A 17,118-nucleotide genomic window follows, 5' to 3' on the forward strand; every position below is an offset into this window, starting at 1 on the left:
TTTTGTGTTCCTTACAGATATTTTCTAGGCCCCAAGCGGGGCAGTGGGTGGCAGGAAGCACACCCCAGGTGTGTTTCAGAACAAGGGTTTCAGTCCACTCAGAGATTATACTTCTAGCTGAGTGGATTGTCTTCTACGTTGGTAAGGAAGGAAATGTGTCTCCTTTCCCAGCTTGGTGTTTATATTTCGATGGAATGGCTTTGATCAGATAAAGGGAGGGAGGGAGGGAGCGAGCAGAACCCCACCCATCATTAAAGTACATTTGCCAAAGTTAAGTTGACTGAAGAAGAAGAAGAAGAAGAAGAAGAAGAAGAAGAAGAAGAAGAAGAAGAAGAAGAAGAAGAAGAATGCTTTTATACCCCGTCCACCTGGCTGGCTTTCCCCAGCCACTTTTGGAGGCTTACAGCTCATTAAAAAATTGTACAACATTAGAGATTAAAAATTCCCCAATAGAGGGCTGCCTTCAGATGTCTTCTAAAAGTCAGACAGTTGTTTATTTCCTTGACATCTGATGGGAGGGCATTCCACAGGGCGGGCGCCACTACCGAGAAGGCCCTCCTGGTTCCCTGTAACCTCACTTCTCTCAGTGAGGGAACTGCCAGAAGGTCCTCAGAGCTGGACCTCAGTGTCTGGCGTGAATGGTGGGAGTGGAAACGCTCCTTCAGGTATACTGGGCCCAGGCCGTTTCACCCTGTGGTGGTAACAGCAAGAGAACACAGGAGCATAGGGAGTCAACAGTAGCTGAAACGAGAGGTTGGGACTGGGAGCAACTCTATTCAATCTGGGTTTTTGAAAGCAAGCCAGTGTGGTGTAGTGGTTAAGAGCGGTAGTCTCGTAATCTGGGGAACCGGGTTCGCGTCTCTGCTCCTCCACATGCAGCTGCTGGGTGACCTTAGGCCAGTCACACTTCTCGGAAGTCTCTCAGCCCCACTCACCTCACAGAGTGTTTGTTGTGGGGGAGGAAGGGAAAGGAGAATGTTAGCCGCTTTGAGACTCCTTCGGGTAGTGATAAAGCGGGATATCAAATCCAAACTCTTCTTCTTCATCATCCACGCTTTGCAAAACAACAGGAGAACAAAAGCGCAGGCATGCTTTATAACTGATGGAATTGTAGCGTTGGAAGGGACTCCCAAGGTTCATCTAGGCCAACCCCTTGCAATGCAGAAATCACAGATAAATTTAACCCTGAAATGGACATCACCCTATTGTTTAAAACCCTCCAACAAGGGAGAGTCCCGCAGCTGTTTCCCTGTTGAACGTCTCTTACCCTCAGAAAGTCCTTCCTAATGTTTAGCCCTTTCTTGTCCTTTGAATCCACTGGTTTGAGTCCTCCCGTCTGGAGCAGCAGAAAGCAAGCATGCTCTCTGCCTTCCATGTAACAGCCCTTCCTTCAAATATTTGAAGATGGCTATCCTATCACCTCTCAGTCTTCTCCAGGCAAAACATATCCAACTCCCTTAACCGTTCCTCGGCAGGTTTGGTTTCCAGATCTTTGGTCATCTTGGTCGCCTTCCTCTGAACACCTTTCAGCTTGTCGATACCCTTTTTAAAGTAAGATGCCCAGAACTGGACACAGAACTCCAGGTGGGGTCTCAGGAGGGCAGAACAGAGCAGTACTGTTACTTCCCTTCATCTGGGCACTAGACTTCTGTTGATGCACTTCTCTGAATGTTGCACGGTCTCCTTTATTGCACTTAGCCACAGCCTTTGACAATATATAGAATTTCCAACGCAATACAGTGGTACCTCGGGTTGAGAACTTAATTCATTCTGGAGGTCCGTTCTTAACCTGAAACTGTTCTTAACCTGAGGTACCACTTTAGCTAATGGGGCCTCCCGCTGTGCTGACGCCACACAATTTCTGTTCTCATCCTGAAGCAAAGTTCTTAACCCAAGGTACTATTTCTGGGATAGCGGAATCTGTAACCTGAAGCGTCTGTAACCTGAAGCGTCTGTAACCCGAGGTACCACTCTACATGAATTAATAAAAATAAACTTGAATTGAAATCACAAAGCAACCGTTAGGAACCATGTATATCATAGTCCCGGGTAATGTATTTATAATCCATTACAATTTCTTTTATGATTAGAACCAAGTTTATTGGTGGCGCTGTGGGTTAAAGCCTCAGCGCCTAGGACTTGCCGATCGAAAGGTCGGCGGTTCGAATCCCTGCGGCGGGGTGCGCTCCCGCTGCTCGGTCCCAGCGCCTGCCAACCTAGCAGTTTGAAAGCACCTCCGGGTGCAAGCAGAAAAATAGGGACCGCTTACCAAGCGGGAAGGTAAACGGCGTTTCCGTGTGCGGCTCTGGCTCGCCAGAGCAGCGATGTCACGCTGGCCACGTGACCCGGAAGTGTCTCCGGAGAGCGCTGGCCCCTGGCCTCTTAAGTGAGATGGGCGCACAACCCCAGAGTCTGTCAAGACTAGCCCGTATGGGCAGGGGTACCTTTACCTTTACTTCTTTACTACAATTTCTTTTATGATTAGAACCAAGTTTATTGGCTGCCACTGCAAATTTAGGTAGCAATTGCATGAAGTACAGCTATTTATCAGCTTGAAGTTCAATTGTCCCTTCCTGAGGCAATTGATCCGGATGCAGTTGAAGAATGGGTGACAATTTCCCCCCGTCTGGGCTCCCAATATAAAGGACAGAGCAGCAAACAATGTGTCAGGTCTTCAGTCTAATTGCACCCAAATATGCATTTCCATCCTATAACTGAGATTCCAAGGAATCTCCCATCCAGATAGTCTTGAGGTGTGACTGGCCTACCTTGCAAGGCAGTTGTGAAAGGGAGGACTAAACAGTCTTGCCTTACCTCAACCCTCTTAAGATTGCTCCATATTATTATTCTGGTCGTGCAACTGAAACTGAGAAAGAATAGTGGGGCAACTTTCTGTTTGGTTTCTTAGCCTCCTTGGATTAAAATCCAAACAAATAAACCTTTGCCCCCTTTTCTTTTTCTTGCAAAAGTGGCTATTGTACAAACGTACAACAGCTTGGCTGTGAGAAATCTTTATGCATTCAAACAGCCTGCTCAGGCCAATGGCATATAGCCTTAAAAATAGACAATGAAAAGACCCGGTCGAAACACACCAGGGCTTTGTGCCAATAAGGCTGTTGGCAATTTCCTATATGTGGGTTTGGGTTTTTTTTGCTTTTGTTGTTCCCACCACCCCCACCCCCTGAATATACAGATATAATGAACTAGCAACAGCCCCCTGCTGTGAAAGTCATTTGACGTGGGTCAGAAGTAAATTCTTTGAAGGCGGAAGTTGTTTTGATCCTGGGAGAAGAAACGAACAGTTGCAAGTACGGCAGTGGAAATATTTTGTTTAAAAAAGTCCATTTTGAAGGTTACCATGTTAAGCCAGCTTCCCTAGATTTTCTGTTTAGCACAGACGATGCTGTATTTTTTGCTCTATAAGACTCACTTTTTCCCTCCTAAAAAGTAAGGGGAAATGTGTGTGCGTCTTGTGGAGCGAATGCAGGCTGCGCAGCTATCCCAGAAGCCAGAACAGCAAGAGGGATTGCTGCTTTCACTGCGCAGCGATCCCTCTTGCTGTTCTGGCTTCTGAGATTCAGAATTTTTTTTTCTTTTCTTGTTTTCCTCCTCCAAAAACTAGGTGCGTCTTGTGGTCTGGTGCATCTTATAGAGCGGAAAATACGGTAACTGCTGGAAGTTTGGGTGCAACTCGGCTTGCAGAAAGGGGTTTACAAGGGGCTTAAGGGGCCTGCAGATTCCCAGACTATCCTTGCTCTTTCAACCTCTGTGCTGACCTCTTTCTATCCTTTGAAATTTAGACTAAGACCAGAGTCCTTTCCAACTCTACAATTATTTGATTCTATCCTGTTTGCAACTTCCTCCTCCTCTTCCTCACACTTTCTCACAAGGGTATTCTAGTCCAATCGCCCTGGAATACAGGAATCTTTTGCCCAAGGTGGGGCTTGAACCTGTGGCCGTGAGATTAAGTTTCATCCTCTACCAACTGGGTCTTTTCATCATAGAGGGGACAATTGTTACCGGAGGGGTGGGGCTGGCCGCCTGCTCAGACTGCTTGATGGGCAACTTCAAAATTCCTCCTCCATTTTTTCTGGCTCTTTATCTTTCTCCTTCGTGCTGAATTCTCCATCCCCAGCCTTTGTGTTGGCAACGGACAGAATCTTATATTCGGAGCAACCTAGGCAGCTGCCTTGAACTATCCAACCATTGCTCCAGCTGAGCCAGCACTGCCTGCACTGACCGGCAACAGCTCTCCAGGGTTTCAGGCAAGGAGTCACCAGCGATTAAACCAGGGACATCTACATGTAAGGCTGATGCTCTGTCACCAAGCAGATGTTCTCCCCTTGCAATGTGCAACGAAGATTCTTTCTCTGCAATGGAAGGACTTTGCAGCCAACTCTCCTGGAGAGCAAACAATCTTTGGTGCCTTCTTAGCAGAGTTGTCCAGATCTGCTACTCTGTGCATGGATTGTCTGCTCCACCCCATCCCTGAATAATGATTATTTTAAGAACTTCCATTTCCTGGTGTGTTTTTTTTAAATAGAATCAGTGTTTGTTTTCATTTCGAAATATCCATTGTTTTTTACTTCCAGCCAGCACACAGGGATTCGTCAGAGTTGCTTGCCATTGGGCCAAGTCCTTTTCCTGATCCGTCACCTGGTGCCCCCAAACCCTCCCAGATTTGTTTCTCGGTTTTAACCTTTCGGAGCCTTGGGGAAAGCTAGGTGGGAAGCAAAGACCTCGGTGGACCGCCTTGCGCGACCTGACATTCTGCACGTCTAAAACCAGGTGGGCTTCGGTCACGGAAACCAGGAAGACTTGCCAGCTGTGGCCAGCACCTGTTGGAACGGGTAGGGTGGAAGGCAGGAAGGCCAAGAGTAGGTGGAGTCAGAGCCACAGATGGGTGGAGCCCAGTGGCGGAGGAAGGGGGTGCGGGGGGTGCGGTCTGCCCTGGGTGTTATCACTGAGGGGGGTGACAAAATTGAGGTTGTTTTTTTTTAAAAAAAAAAATTGGGCTCAAAAAACTTTTTAGGAGTGACATGGTGGCTTCGGTGGCTGCAGGTTCAGTGCTTCCTAAAATGGCAGCATGGGACTTGTGTCTGCTTACTGCCACTCCCTCTGCCGCCCTACAGCTGAGGGGGAGGCGGAAGTGGGGCTCCAAGCATCAGAGGCTCGCCCCGCCCTCATGGGCAGCTCGCCCCACCCCCGGCTGCAGGACACCCCCCCACACACACCAGGCACCCAAGCGGCTAGCTACGCCGCTGGCGGAGCCAACGGATTCTAGTTGTGTCTCCATCCTCCCTGCTGAATTCTACAAGGCAGCACTGAGTCTAAGGAGGAAGGAGCTGGCAGCCAGACCATCCCCTGAGAGGTTGTGAGTATGGAGGCATGCAGGCGGGAACTGGCTGAGGTTGGGGGATGCAGTTCCCCCCATTGCTCTAATGGATCAGCCTCTATTGGCTAATAGAGAGCCAGTGTGGTGTAGTGGTTAAGAGCAGTAGACTCGTAATCTGGTGAACTGGGTTCAATTCCCCGCTCCTCCACATGCAGCTGCTGGGTGATCTTGGGTTAGTCACACTTCTCGGAAGTCTCTCAGCCTCACTCACCTCACAGAGTGTTTGTTGTGGGGGAGGAGGGGAAAGGAGAATGTTAGCCACTTTGAGACTCCTTCAGGTAGTGATAAAGCGGGATATCAAATCCAAACTCTTCTTCTTCTTCTTCTACATCCTGCTGGTATTGCATCCCTGGCAAAATGGGGCAGCCCAAAGGCTTGCTAGTGGGGGCTGCACAGCTCCCAAGTACCCCTGAAAAAAGGGACATCCCATTTTTTCCAAGCCAGATCGCGGCAACCGTTTGGGGCATCACAGCCTTGCTCTCTCACATGCCATGCTCTAGCTTTTGGGGGGGGGTCCTCTTTTTGGGGTCACCGTACAAGATTTTCCTAGGGAAAGTGTCTTTTCGGGTTGAAAAAGTGCCGCACGGGTCACATAACTCGCCTGGGACTGCATCCTGGAAGTCACACATTCCCATTTTGGGTCTGGAAAAGTTGGATGGTATGAGAGTGGTTGAGGGCAGAAAGGGCAGCCCATATTTGCCCATCAGCGTGTGCACACATGCGTGCAGAGAGTATAGAGATTTGTGTATGCATTGCAGCTTGTGTACTTTGCAGCCCTGTATAGTTGCTTGGTGTTGTTGTCGCTGCCGTCAGTGAGCCTCTTGTATATGTTGCAGCTGGTGCCTAGTGTAGAGGGAAGTGAGGGGCAGACGGGGCTCATCAACCTGGGAAAGTAGCTGATCTAGGAGAAGGAAAACTCTGATCCTAAACCTCCACTGCCTTGCGGGGTATCTTCAGGAGAAGAAAATGCTAAGGTGTGAACCCTACACAAATCTGGAGTGGAATCTCTAAGGTGGTTGGATGGTGCCTTGCACGCCTCCTTCTAGCAGCTCCTGCAGCCAAGCTGGTACCAAACATCTTGCTCTGCTCTCCTTTGCAAGACCAAGAGCTGGGGTCCTGTCATCTGCGCAGCCCAGGACCTCCATACACACTGCCGTGGCTTGCTCCCCGGAGAGGTCACTTTGAAGCTGCTAACCTAGCCGTTTGACTTCACCCCCAGAGGAGCACTCCATTGTCTCTTGAGAAAGGCGTACGCCAGCAACAAAAAACATAGGTTTAGGAGCATCTGGTCCCACAGGCCAATGCAAGTGTCTAGACTTAATACAACCCAAGGCTATTTTTCATCTTCTTCTTTGAAATACAAAATTGTAATTGTTTTAATTCAGACCATGGGACAACTTTGTAATTATAGACCATGGTTTTCCTTCTCTGTGTGTTTTATTTCTGACTTAGTAAATATCCCATATTCTTTACTGGCAATTGTGACAACTTACTCTTTTTTTTTTAAGTGTTATTTCATTTCTCCCCCCCCCCCAACTTGTTTGTTGTTGTTAAAATTCAATACAAAATATTGGGGAGGGGGAAGAAAGGTGATTACTATATCAAAGCTATGCCCTATTGTGATTGGGAAGAAAGAGATAGTTTTAGCTTGCAGAGGAAAAATGAGGCAGGGGATGAAGACCCCTTTGTACCCTCCCTCTCGCTCGCTCTGGCCTGTATCTCACAGAGTCAAGTATCTGCCGCCATTTGCATGGGCAGGTCAATGAAAAAATGCTGGGAACATGGCATGGCAGAGCTGGCAAAGGGAACAATGTGGCGCAAGTCAAAATTTTGGGGAAGACAGGGGAAAGCAACATCTATAGTGGTGTGCATGTATGGACTTGCAAAGACAGCAGCTCTCTGTTTTGCAAGTGTGAAATGCAGATGCACAGCTGGGCAGATTTTAATGTGGCTGTAAGTAGATCCAAGCAGGGTAGCTATGCCTCCCCATTTGCCAACAGCAGTTGATCCAGGAAAGGTCTTCTTCTTCTTCCTCCTCCTCTTCTTCTTCTTCTTCTTCTTCTTCTTCTTCTTCTTCTTCTTCTTCTTCTTCTTCCCCTCCCCCTCCTCCTCTTCCTCTTCATTAATTGTGTGTAGCACTCTACATCTGAAGATCACAGACACATTTCCTTCATTCTGTGCAGGTATTTTATTTTCAGTATAAACAGGACTCCATTTTTGCATCTATGCACACACACAGAGAGAGAGAAAGATAGAGAGAGAGAATGCAAAGGCTCCTGTTTCCAAGAAGGAGGGGGGGAGGTGTTCTGATCTCTCCACCACTTTGATTGTTCTCTGAGATGAGGAGGGGAGGAAAAAAAGGAAGACCTGGACATTCCCGGATCAAATCAGAAATCGGGGTAGCTTCTGTAATTCCGGGACTGTCCCTGGAAAACTGGGACACTAATAAATTGGAATGATGTGTGGATAGCCTGGTAGAAACCCCCCAATGTTGCATCAGTCACATATTGCATGATACACCTGTAAAAAGTAAAAGAATACAGGCCAGGTATTTGTTCCCTCCACTGCTGACCTGTCGTGGGGGTTGTCTCTTTGGCCTCCCCTCTTCCAGTTTCCGGGAAGCAGACCGGAAGTCGCCAAAGGCTTTGCCATCAGGAATGGAGAATGACCGAGTCTTCAACGACTTGTGGGAGAAGACTGACTCAGCCTCTGTCGCAAGCAAGCCCTCTTCGGACAAGGACCCGGTAGGTGCTGAAAAGGAGGGCAACGAGGGCAGACGTGGGCCTCGTCTCTTCTCACACAGGGGCAAAGTAGAAGCATAGCCTTTGAGACATGAGGTTCATTGGCAGCTAACACCCTTGTTGCGTCCCCTAGCCCTACCATTAGGCAGAGTGAGGTGATTGCCTCAGGCGGCATATGCTGGGAGGTGGTGGTGTCCTTCAGCTCTTCCTCCTGAGTGTCCTGACCATACTCTTCTGTTGGGAAAGAGAGCTTGCCCTCCACCTTTATAACCACCCTGCTGATCTCCCTCAGTGGCAGAGCAGCACTTCATTGGCAGGATTTGCTACTTGCTGAATAGGGGTGTGCGCGCGCCATTTTGCCTCAGGCAGCAAAATATATTGGGCCATTGATAGGACCAAAAATAATGGTTTTATTTTGTTGTTTATTAAGTCAAAGAATGAAATATCTTAAGGATTCCATGCCAACCCACCAAGGGTTCTTTTTCCTTGCCTTCAGATTTTTGGCCACTTTTTGCCATCACATGGCCAAAGTAGACTCCAACAGGGCTAGGAACTTGACCTCTAAAACATTTCTCAGAAATTCCAAGAAGAGCCCATCATGCTTAAAAGCTTCTTAAAAGCCTTGACTGTTTAAAGTGGTACGATACTGCATTAAATGTATAGTGCAGACGGGAGTTAAGTTTCTCAGTTTTTCCAATCTTAAATTCAGTCCTCCACATTTCTTCAGTAATTTGCATTTAAAAAACAAAACACCTCATCCCAATCAATCTGCATTGCAGTGCATTTTTCTGCTAGTAAACACATTTTGTGGGCAGCTTTGACTAATTTGCAAGCAATTTTCTCCAACATAATGTGTGTGTGTGTGTGTTGTTCTCATTAATGTGTGCAGATTTCTCCCTAACAAATGCATTTTTGAACACCATGTTTGGTTGGAGAACTGCATTGCAAAATTCGGCAAAGTGCAGCTTTCGAAGGACAACTGTGTTTCAGTTTGCAGATTGCAAATTAGTTAATTTCCCATTAAAATACAAACCAAATCAAATTTTCCCTTGTCATGGCTTACGACAGCATCTGGAGACCCACAGGTTCCCAGTCCCTGAAGCAGGCAAACCTTTGATCTGATCCAGCAGGACTCTCCTAATAAACGCTTGTCGTGATCTGAGCAATGCTACCACATTCCAGTTGTCACACCCGCCAGTACAAAGCTTCTTATTTCGTGTCAGGAGGAATTTGAGCTGCAAGGAGAGCAGGCGGAGTTGGAAGGGGGGGGAGAAGCAGGACTTTGTTTGACCCTGCCTGTCCCCTCAAGGTGGCCTCATGTTCTTCCTATAGGCTTGAGAATGAGTTTCCCAGGCCCTTCCCTGTAGTGAGTTCCTGCTTAGGAACAGAGCTCTTAAAGAAGCAGGACGCCATTTCCAAGGGAGGCTTCTTGCAGATATCTCCTGGCCGAACGATGCCTTGTAACTGTAAGGCTGTCGTCATGCCGAAGTTTGTGTGGCTGCCAGTAGGGGTCCACGGCAACTCCAGATGTAGTGATAGACAAGCAGGCCGGCAAGCAAGCCAGCAGGTGGTCAGTGGTCCAGGTGGGTAGTTAGGTGCTAGGAGGCGCTTCAGTTTGCAAAGTGCTCTCTGAAGCACTTCCCAACCCTGCTTGCTGGTTTGATGGGCTATGAGGTGAGGGGAGATTTGGGCCTGCTATGAAATGGGTAGGTGAGGGAGTGGATAAGATGCAAAGAGAGGAGAGGTTGGGGAGATGTAACCCGCCCATCTGACTGGGTTGACTCAGCCACTTTGGGCGGCTTCCAGCAGATAGGTAAAGGGACCCCTGACCATTAGGTCCAGTCATGGATGACTCTGGGGTTGCGGCGCTCATCTTGCTTTATTGGCCAAGGGAGCCGGCGTACAGCTTCCGGGTCATGTGGCCAGCATGACTAAGCCGCTTCTGGCGAACCAGAGCAGCATACAGAAACACCATTTACCTTACCGCCGGAGCAGTACCTATTTATCTACTTGCACTTTGACGTGCTTTCGAACTGCGAGGTTGGCAGGAGCAGGGACCAAGCAACGGGAGCTCCCCCCCATCGCGGGGATTCGAACCGCCAATCTTCTGATTGGCAAGTCCTAGGCTCTGTGGTTTAACCCACAGCGCCACCCACGTCCCTTCAAGCAGATATAAAAGCATAATAAAACATCAAACATTTAAAACTTCCCTATATGGGGCTGCCTTCAGATGTCTTCTAAAATTCAGATAGTTTATTTCCTTGACACCTGATGGGAGGGTGTTCCACGGGGAGGGCACCACTACCGAGAAAGCCCTCTGCCTTGTTCCCCCTTTTGCAGTGAGGGAACTGCCAAAGGGCCCTCAGTATCTGGGCTGAACGATGGAATAATAATAATAATAATAATAATAGTTTTAGAAATGTGGAGAACTGAGGACTGGGGCAACAAGAAGCTGAGAGAAGCCACATTTTATAGATTCTCCCCTCCCTAGTGATAGATAGATGATAGATAGATAGATAGATAGATAGATAGATAGATAGATAGATAGATAATTTATTACGGTCAGAGACTAGCTTGTAAAACACACTTGGGGTTGTTTTATACAATCCCAGAAGGAAAACAAACATTTAAAACATTGTACAACAATAAATTTAAAATTTATAAATGTGATAAGCGTATAGACACTTAAAACTTTAAAATAAGCTACCACAGAGATAGTGAATTCCTTGGCATTCCCAGGTAGGGCCAGGAGAGACACCCTGTCTAAAATCCTAGAGAGATGCTGCCAGTCAGTGTAGACACCATTGGGCTGGATGGTCTAAGGCAGCTTCCTAGGTTCCTTTTGCAAAAGAACCTCAGCTGCTTCCCAAGCCAAGGCTGGCTGGTGTTTCCTCCTTCCTGACAACTGTGCGTGTTGTGCAAACAGTGTTTGATGGATGGCGTGGAAAAGCTTTGTGTGGTCTCCTCCCACCCCCCTGCCTCAGCTCTGCCCTTGTTTCCTTTTGTGGGCTGTTTCTGGGCTTTCCCTGCCAACTTAGTGTCCTTATTGTATGCAGGATCATGATGGATTAGCTTCTATTGTTACCACGTAAGTACAAAGCGCAGCAGCAGCAGTATCCCCTGCGGCCAGAGCTGGAACAGCATTCTGGCAGCAGGTTGGGAATTCAAGTTAGGCTTCCCGACTTCAAAATCCTCAGCACGGAACCGCTTCTCCCAACAGCGTCAATTTTCCCAGGACAGTGGCAGGGGGAAGCTTCAAAACCTTAACTGCATTCTGATTTCCTGATCCTGTTTCCTGACCGCAGATATTTTCAGGGCACTCCATAACTATTTTTAAAGTTTATTTTAAAAAAAAAAAGTTGGGAGATGCAACCTGGGCTGTCCTGCTTCATGGCATCTCAGCCTTTGAAGAAATATGTTGATTTGTATGCCATAATAAATCTGTGAATTATTTGCAGTGTGACAAGGCTCTTTGGTGCAGCAGACCTAGGGGGTTAAAAAAATCTTTTGACTTGGGGAACATTTAGCTCTGTCATCTACACCTTTACTCTTTTGAATTCTTCCTTTTAACGTCGTCTTTTTACTTGCCACGTCTCAGTGGCAGGCAGGGCCATGGGCAAAAGTGAGCAGGGCTGCAATGGGTGCACCCTTGTAAGGTAAAGGTAAAGGGACCCCTAACCGTTAGGACAAGTCACGGACAACTCTGGGGTCATGTGGCCAGCATGACTAAGCCGCTTCTGGTGAACCAGAGCAGTGCATGGAAACGCCATTTAACTTCCCGCCGGAGCGGTATCTATTTATCTACTTGCACTTTGACGTGCTTTCAAACTGCTAGGTTGGCAGGAGCAGGGACCGAGCAACGGGAGCTCACCCCGTCACGGAGATTCGAACCGCTGACCTTCTGATCAGCAAGTCCTAGGCTCTGTGGTTTAACCCACAGCGCCACCCAAGTCCCTGCACCCTTGTAGAGTAGGCTAATTTCTACACACGCTTTCAAACACCCATATCTCTCCTCCATCCAGGAAAACTAAAGGCATTATCAGAGTTGAAAGACACAAGGCAGCCTGGCCAGAAACACCCGAGGGAAGGTGTGAAGCTAGGCTGGTGAGGGTGTGGTTTAGAGAGAAGGGGAGTGGCCTGGGAAGAGTTCCAAGGGCATTTTAGAGAGGCCTGTGTGGTCAAATGAAAGCACGACTCCAAAACCCAGCATTTGTAGTATGAAAAGCTATGGGATTTTCACAGGGAGTTTTCAGGACTTGCGCAGGTTGGAAGTGAAGCGGTATGTCTGCCCCCAAACCTTTGCAGGCAGAAACGTTACAATATCAGGTATAACTCCCTCAATACAATAGTGAGTGCAAATCATCGTAAATGCACAATAAAGTTGGTTCCAGAGAGAGAGAGAGAGAGAGAGAGGTTGTGCTGTATGGGAAAGTATAGAACCATATGGAAAGCCCCTTAGTGTTCTAGGCAATGTCAGCTGAGCAAGACTGAATCTCTCATGCCTTGTCTTTCACTGGTTGGGATTTCTCGCTGCTAAGCTCTATAAAACTCTCTGTTGCAGGCTTAGTTTCTCTCCACGTTGAGGGCTGCTAAAATCCTTCCCTCCCCTTAAGCCGCTATTAAGCTTCCCCTCTGCCTGGATACGCAGGCTGTTTCTTTTCCATCCTCCTTTAACCATGTTGTTCCACAGAACTCCTCTGGCTCCCAGATCCAGGGTCTCCATTCTCCACTCCTAGGGTTGGCCAACCACAAATGTTCAACTTGGTGGGGAAGAAAATAAGCCTCCCTCCAGGATTTTTTAAAAACTCTAATATTCTTTCCTTAAATGAAGCAGAGATTACAAAAGCTTTCGGCTTCCTTACCCTGAGGATAGTTCCTTCCAGGTTGCCTCACTGAGGACTAGAAGGCTTGCTGCTGCAACAAAATGAAACGAACAACCTGCATGGCTTCTAATCCCAAATTTCAGAATTTGAGAGTGGTCCTAGGCCTGTGTATGTTTGTAGACCAGGGGAAGGGAAACCCTGAGGGCCAAATGTGGCCCTCCAAATCTCTCTGTCTAGCCCTTCCCAGGACAAACATACCCCTAAATCTCCCTGAGTGCTTTAATCAGGCTGGGAAGCATCCTTGAACTCTGAAAATGCCTCTTGCTGCTGTATGTAAGGTAAAATTTACATTTGTTGCTCCGCCCACTTTTGCCTCTGGCCCCGCCCACTATTCGCATGTGGCCCCAGAAGTCTGCCCAGAAGGGGCCACAGCCCTTTGGTTGAGAAAGCTTCCCTTACCCCTGAAGTCTTTTTTTAAAAAAAAGTTTTTTAAAAGTTGTATTTAATTTGCTCAATTTGTTATTGATTTGTTAAAATTTTGGAAAATCAATTAAAAAAATGTTTTTAAGGTAGTAACCTACCTTGCAGGACTGTTGTGAAGATGAAACACGGAAAAGGTTTGTACATGTTTAAACTGCTAGTTTTCCCTTGTGCCTCTGATGGTTTCAGTCACAGTTATTTGTTTATATTTTGCAAGTCAGCATCTCTTGTTTCTCCTGACTGTACTCTCTCCAATTGCCTGTTTGCATCTCATTGCAAATATCCATATAACCAGCTATATTATTTCCTCCTGTGAATGTAATATTCCATTGCCAGCCTTGGTCTGGTTCGGTTTTCATGTGTTTGTCTCATGAAGTTCTATTTTGTTATTGGGGTTATAGGGATAATATTCAATAAAAATACTTTCCAGAGAAAGAGAGCTTCCCTACTCCTGTTATAGACCTTGAAAGCCAACCACCAACTATGAGCTGGGCCAGGAAAGAAGAAACTGGCATATTGGGAATTGGGATTCTGCAATCTTAAGGACTAGAAACCTGAAGTGACGAAAGCAGTATTCTCAGGAAGCCAAACTTGAGTTCTAAGCTTGAGAAACAGAGTTGGAGGACAGACAAAATCCTGCACATGAGCCTCTTTCCAATGGGATGGATATTCGTGGCCTAATACTGTGCTTTTGTTCTTTCGCTCTCTGCCCCATGCCCACCCAGATCCCACCCTCGGGCCGGCAGTCACCAACAAAGAATGTGGTGAATGGAAGCCCCTCCAAGTGCCCACGCTTTGCTAAAGTGCGGAACTGGGAGACCGGATCGGTGCTCAACGACACTTTGCATCTGAAGAGTACCATGGTAAGTGAGGCTGGCATTTTCCAATATGTTTGGGGAGGGGTTTCTGCTAATGATTCCTCCTATGTTGTTCAAATAAGTGCCTGTACTTTGGAACTCCCTGCCCATTGAAATCAGGCCAGGCATCTTTGCTGTTTTCAGCACCTGCTTTAAGGGAGGAGGGAAGGTTTAGGCAAGTCTGTGTTTTACTGCGTAATTTTATTTTCTTATGTACACTGGTATCTCTGGTTATGAACTTAATTTGTTCCAGAGATCCGTTCTTAACCTGAAACTGTTCTTAACCTGAGGTACCACTTTAACTAATGGGGCCTCCCGCTGCCGCCGTGCCACCAGCATGCAATTTCTTTTCTCATCCTGAGGTAAAGTTCTTAACCTGAGGTACTATTTCTGGGTTAGCGGAGTCTGTAACCCGAAGTGTTTGTAACCCAAGGTGTTTGTAACCCAAGGTACCACTGTATATATATTTAAAACGGCTGTTTCTGTTTATATATTTTTTTATTTTTTAGTTAACTTTTTAAAAAAGAAAAAAAATATTTTATTTAAGTAGCAGGAAATGGCCCCCACCCCAACTTTTTGTTGAATTTTTGTGACATACGAAAATGTGTACACACTGAAAAAACAGGTGACAAAAAAAATCCCTAATACAGAGTTGCATAAACAAATAACAACAGCAAACCAGTATTTCAGAAAAAACCAGCCTGAGTGTGAGTGTGGGTGGCTGAGATAGCCAAAGATCTTCAGAGATATGAAGGGCTGTCACATTAAAGATGCCGCAGGCTTGTTTTCTGCTGCTCCAAAGGGGAGGACCTGAACCAACAGATTCGTATATGACAAGAAAGTAGGGTTGCCATATTCCAAAAAGTAAAAATCTGGACAAAGGTGTTGATATTTTTTTATGGGTCAAAGTTGTTCAGTTTTATAGGGGAAACATCTCCCCCCAAAAAGAAACGGTTTGGGAATTTTAACGGATTTCTAAAGCTTCTAAAAAGAAAAAAAATCACCCTACTTGCCATACCTCCGGGTTTCCCCAGACATTTTGCTGGTTCAGTGAAAATCCACCCAGACGCCATGGGCCGAGACCACATAACACCGGTCTTGAAAGAGTCTCCACCCCCATCGTTCAGCCCGGACACTGAGGTCCAGCTCCAAGGGCCTTCTGGTGGCTCCCTCACTGCGAGAAGTGAAGTTACAGGGAAGAAGGCAGAGGGCCTTCTTGGTAGTGGCACCCGACCTGTGAAACACCATCCCACCAGATGTCAAAGGAAAAAACAACTACCAGACTTTTAGGAGACATCTGAAGGCAGCCCTGTTTAGGGAAGCTTTTAATATCTGAAGGCCTATTGTATTTTAATATTCTGTTGGAAGCCGCTCAGAGTGGCTGGGGAAACCCAGGCAGATGGGTGGGGTATAAATAATAAATTATTATTATTATTATTATTATTATTATTATTATTATTATTATTATTATTATTATTTCGCTGGCCAATTCTTGGACGTGTCCAGGAAAACCAGGACTTATGGCAGCCCTACATGAAAGGAGATTCTGACTAAACATTAAGAAGGACTTTCTGAGGGTAAAAATCATTCAACAGTATTCCCTTGGAAGGTGGTGGACTGTCAAAGAGCTGTTGTGACCATGCGTTCTTCCACTTCACCCCTTTTCCAGGTGACCCCCTGCAGTGAGCAGGTCTGCATGGGATCCATTATGATGCCTTCCCAGCACGTCCGAAGACCTGAAGAAGTCCGGACAAAGGAAGAGCTTCTCCCACTGGCAAAAGAGTTCATTGATCAGTATTATTCCTCCATCAAGAGGCAAGTCTTGCACAGAAAAGGTCTGGGACCCTCCTGCTTGGCAGGGTGAAGAGGGTTCTCTTCCAGAAACCGTTCAGATTTCTGAAAATAGACCCATTTCTTTATTCCTATACTGGGAAAGTGTGAGATGCAGATGCTCATTCTTGTGACTGGGAAGCTTTGCATGGCTTTCCTCTTTCATGACAAATCAAGGCATATTATACATTACAGGCTGCCTTATACCAAGTCAGGGATGCGGGTGGCGCTGTGGTTTAAACCACAGAGCCTAGGACTTGCTGATCAAAAGGTTGGCGGTTCGAATCCCCGTGACGGGGTGAGCTCCCGTTGCTCGATCCCTGCTCCTGTCAACCTAGCAGTTCGAAAGCACGTCAAAGTGTAAATAGATAAATAGGTACCACTCTAGCGGGAAGGTAAATCCTTCCATCCTCAGTCTTGGAGGCAACACTGTGTTTGCCAGATGTTATTAAACTCCAACTGCCACCATCCCTGCCCTTTAGCCATGCTGGCTGGTGCTGGAATCCACAGATGTTGGATTCTAACCTCTGGAGACCACCACCTTGTCTCCCCTGGGTCTACGCTGGCTGCCAGCCACTCTACCGGATTTCAGGTGGAGGCATTCCTAGGGAATCCTATCCCTCCCACAGTGGCAGCCAAGAAGCAGATAAACAAGAAGAGTTCTTACCAAGTAATTTTATTCATTATTGACAGAGAGACACAAAGGAATGTAGTCTCCCAAAGATAATGACATTGTTCCCAGTAAAGTCACACTCCCTCTGTCTCTCCTATTCTACATCACCCCTGTGTCAGCTAATCTGAGTTTTCTGTTCTACTACTCTTAATGTAGGGGGGGGGGTTAGGAATGCTTTCCAAAGACCCTGAGTCTGTCAGTTGTTTCTCCCCTGGTGCTTCGTATTCCTGCTGTTCCTCTCCCAATATTTCCCAGCTTCTCCCCTCTGCAGCCTCTGAACTATGACCTTCTGCAAACCACTGTTGTAATTCTATACTGT

At 46.9% G+C, this 17,118-nt stretch overlaps 1 protein-coding gene across 6 annotated transcripts in view; it reads left to right on the forward strand.

Annotated features, from left to right (window-relative positions):
* NOS1 (nitric oxide synthase 1) overlaps positions 1-17,118 on the forward strand; it is a gene marked incomplete at its 3' end in the record, with an annotated part of 178,885 nt that overhangs the window by 119,559 nt on the left and 42,208 nt on the right. For 4 of the 6 annotated variants that reach the window (XM_081892213.1, XM_081892212.1, XM_081892215.1 and 1 more), the window contains exons 3-5: positions 8,007-8,139; positions 14,165-14,302; positions 15,966-16,111. In XM_081892213.1, coding sequence (XP_081748339.1) covers positions 8,007-8,139; positions 14,165-14,302; positions 15,966-16,111 — 417 coding nt within the window. Of the gene's footprint in view, positions 1-4,766; positions 4,789-7,489; positions 7,579-8,006; positions 8,140-14,164; positions 14,303-15,965; positions 16,112-17,118 lie in introns of those variants that run through there. The other 2 variants (XM_081892217.1, XM_081892216.1) reach the window with 2 other exon arrangements.

The sequence above is a fragment of the Podarcis melisellensis genome (assembly GCF_964234715.1).
Source record: "Podarcis melisellensis genome assembly, chromosome: 16".
In the NCBI taxonomy this organism is placed as follows: Eukaryota; Metazoa; Chordata; class Lepidosauria; order Squamata; family Lacertidae; genus Podarcis; species Podarcis melisellensis.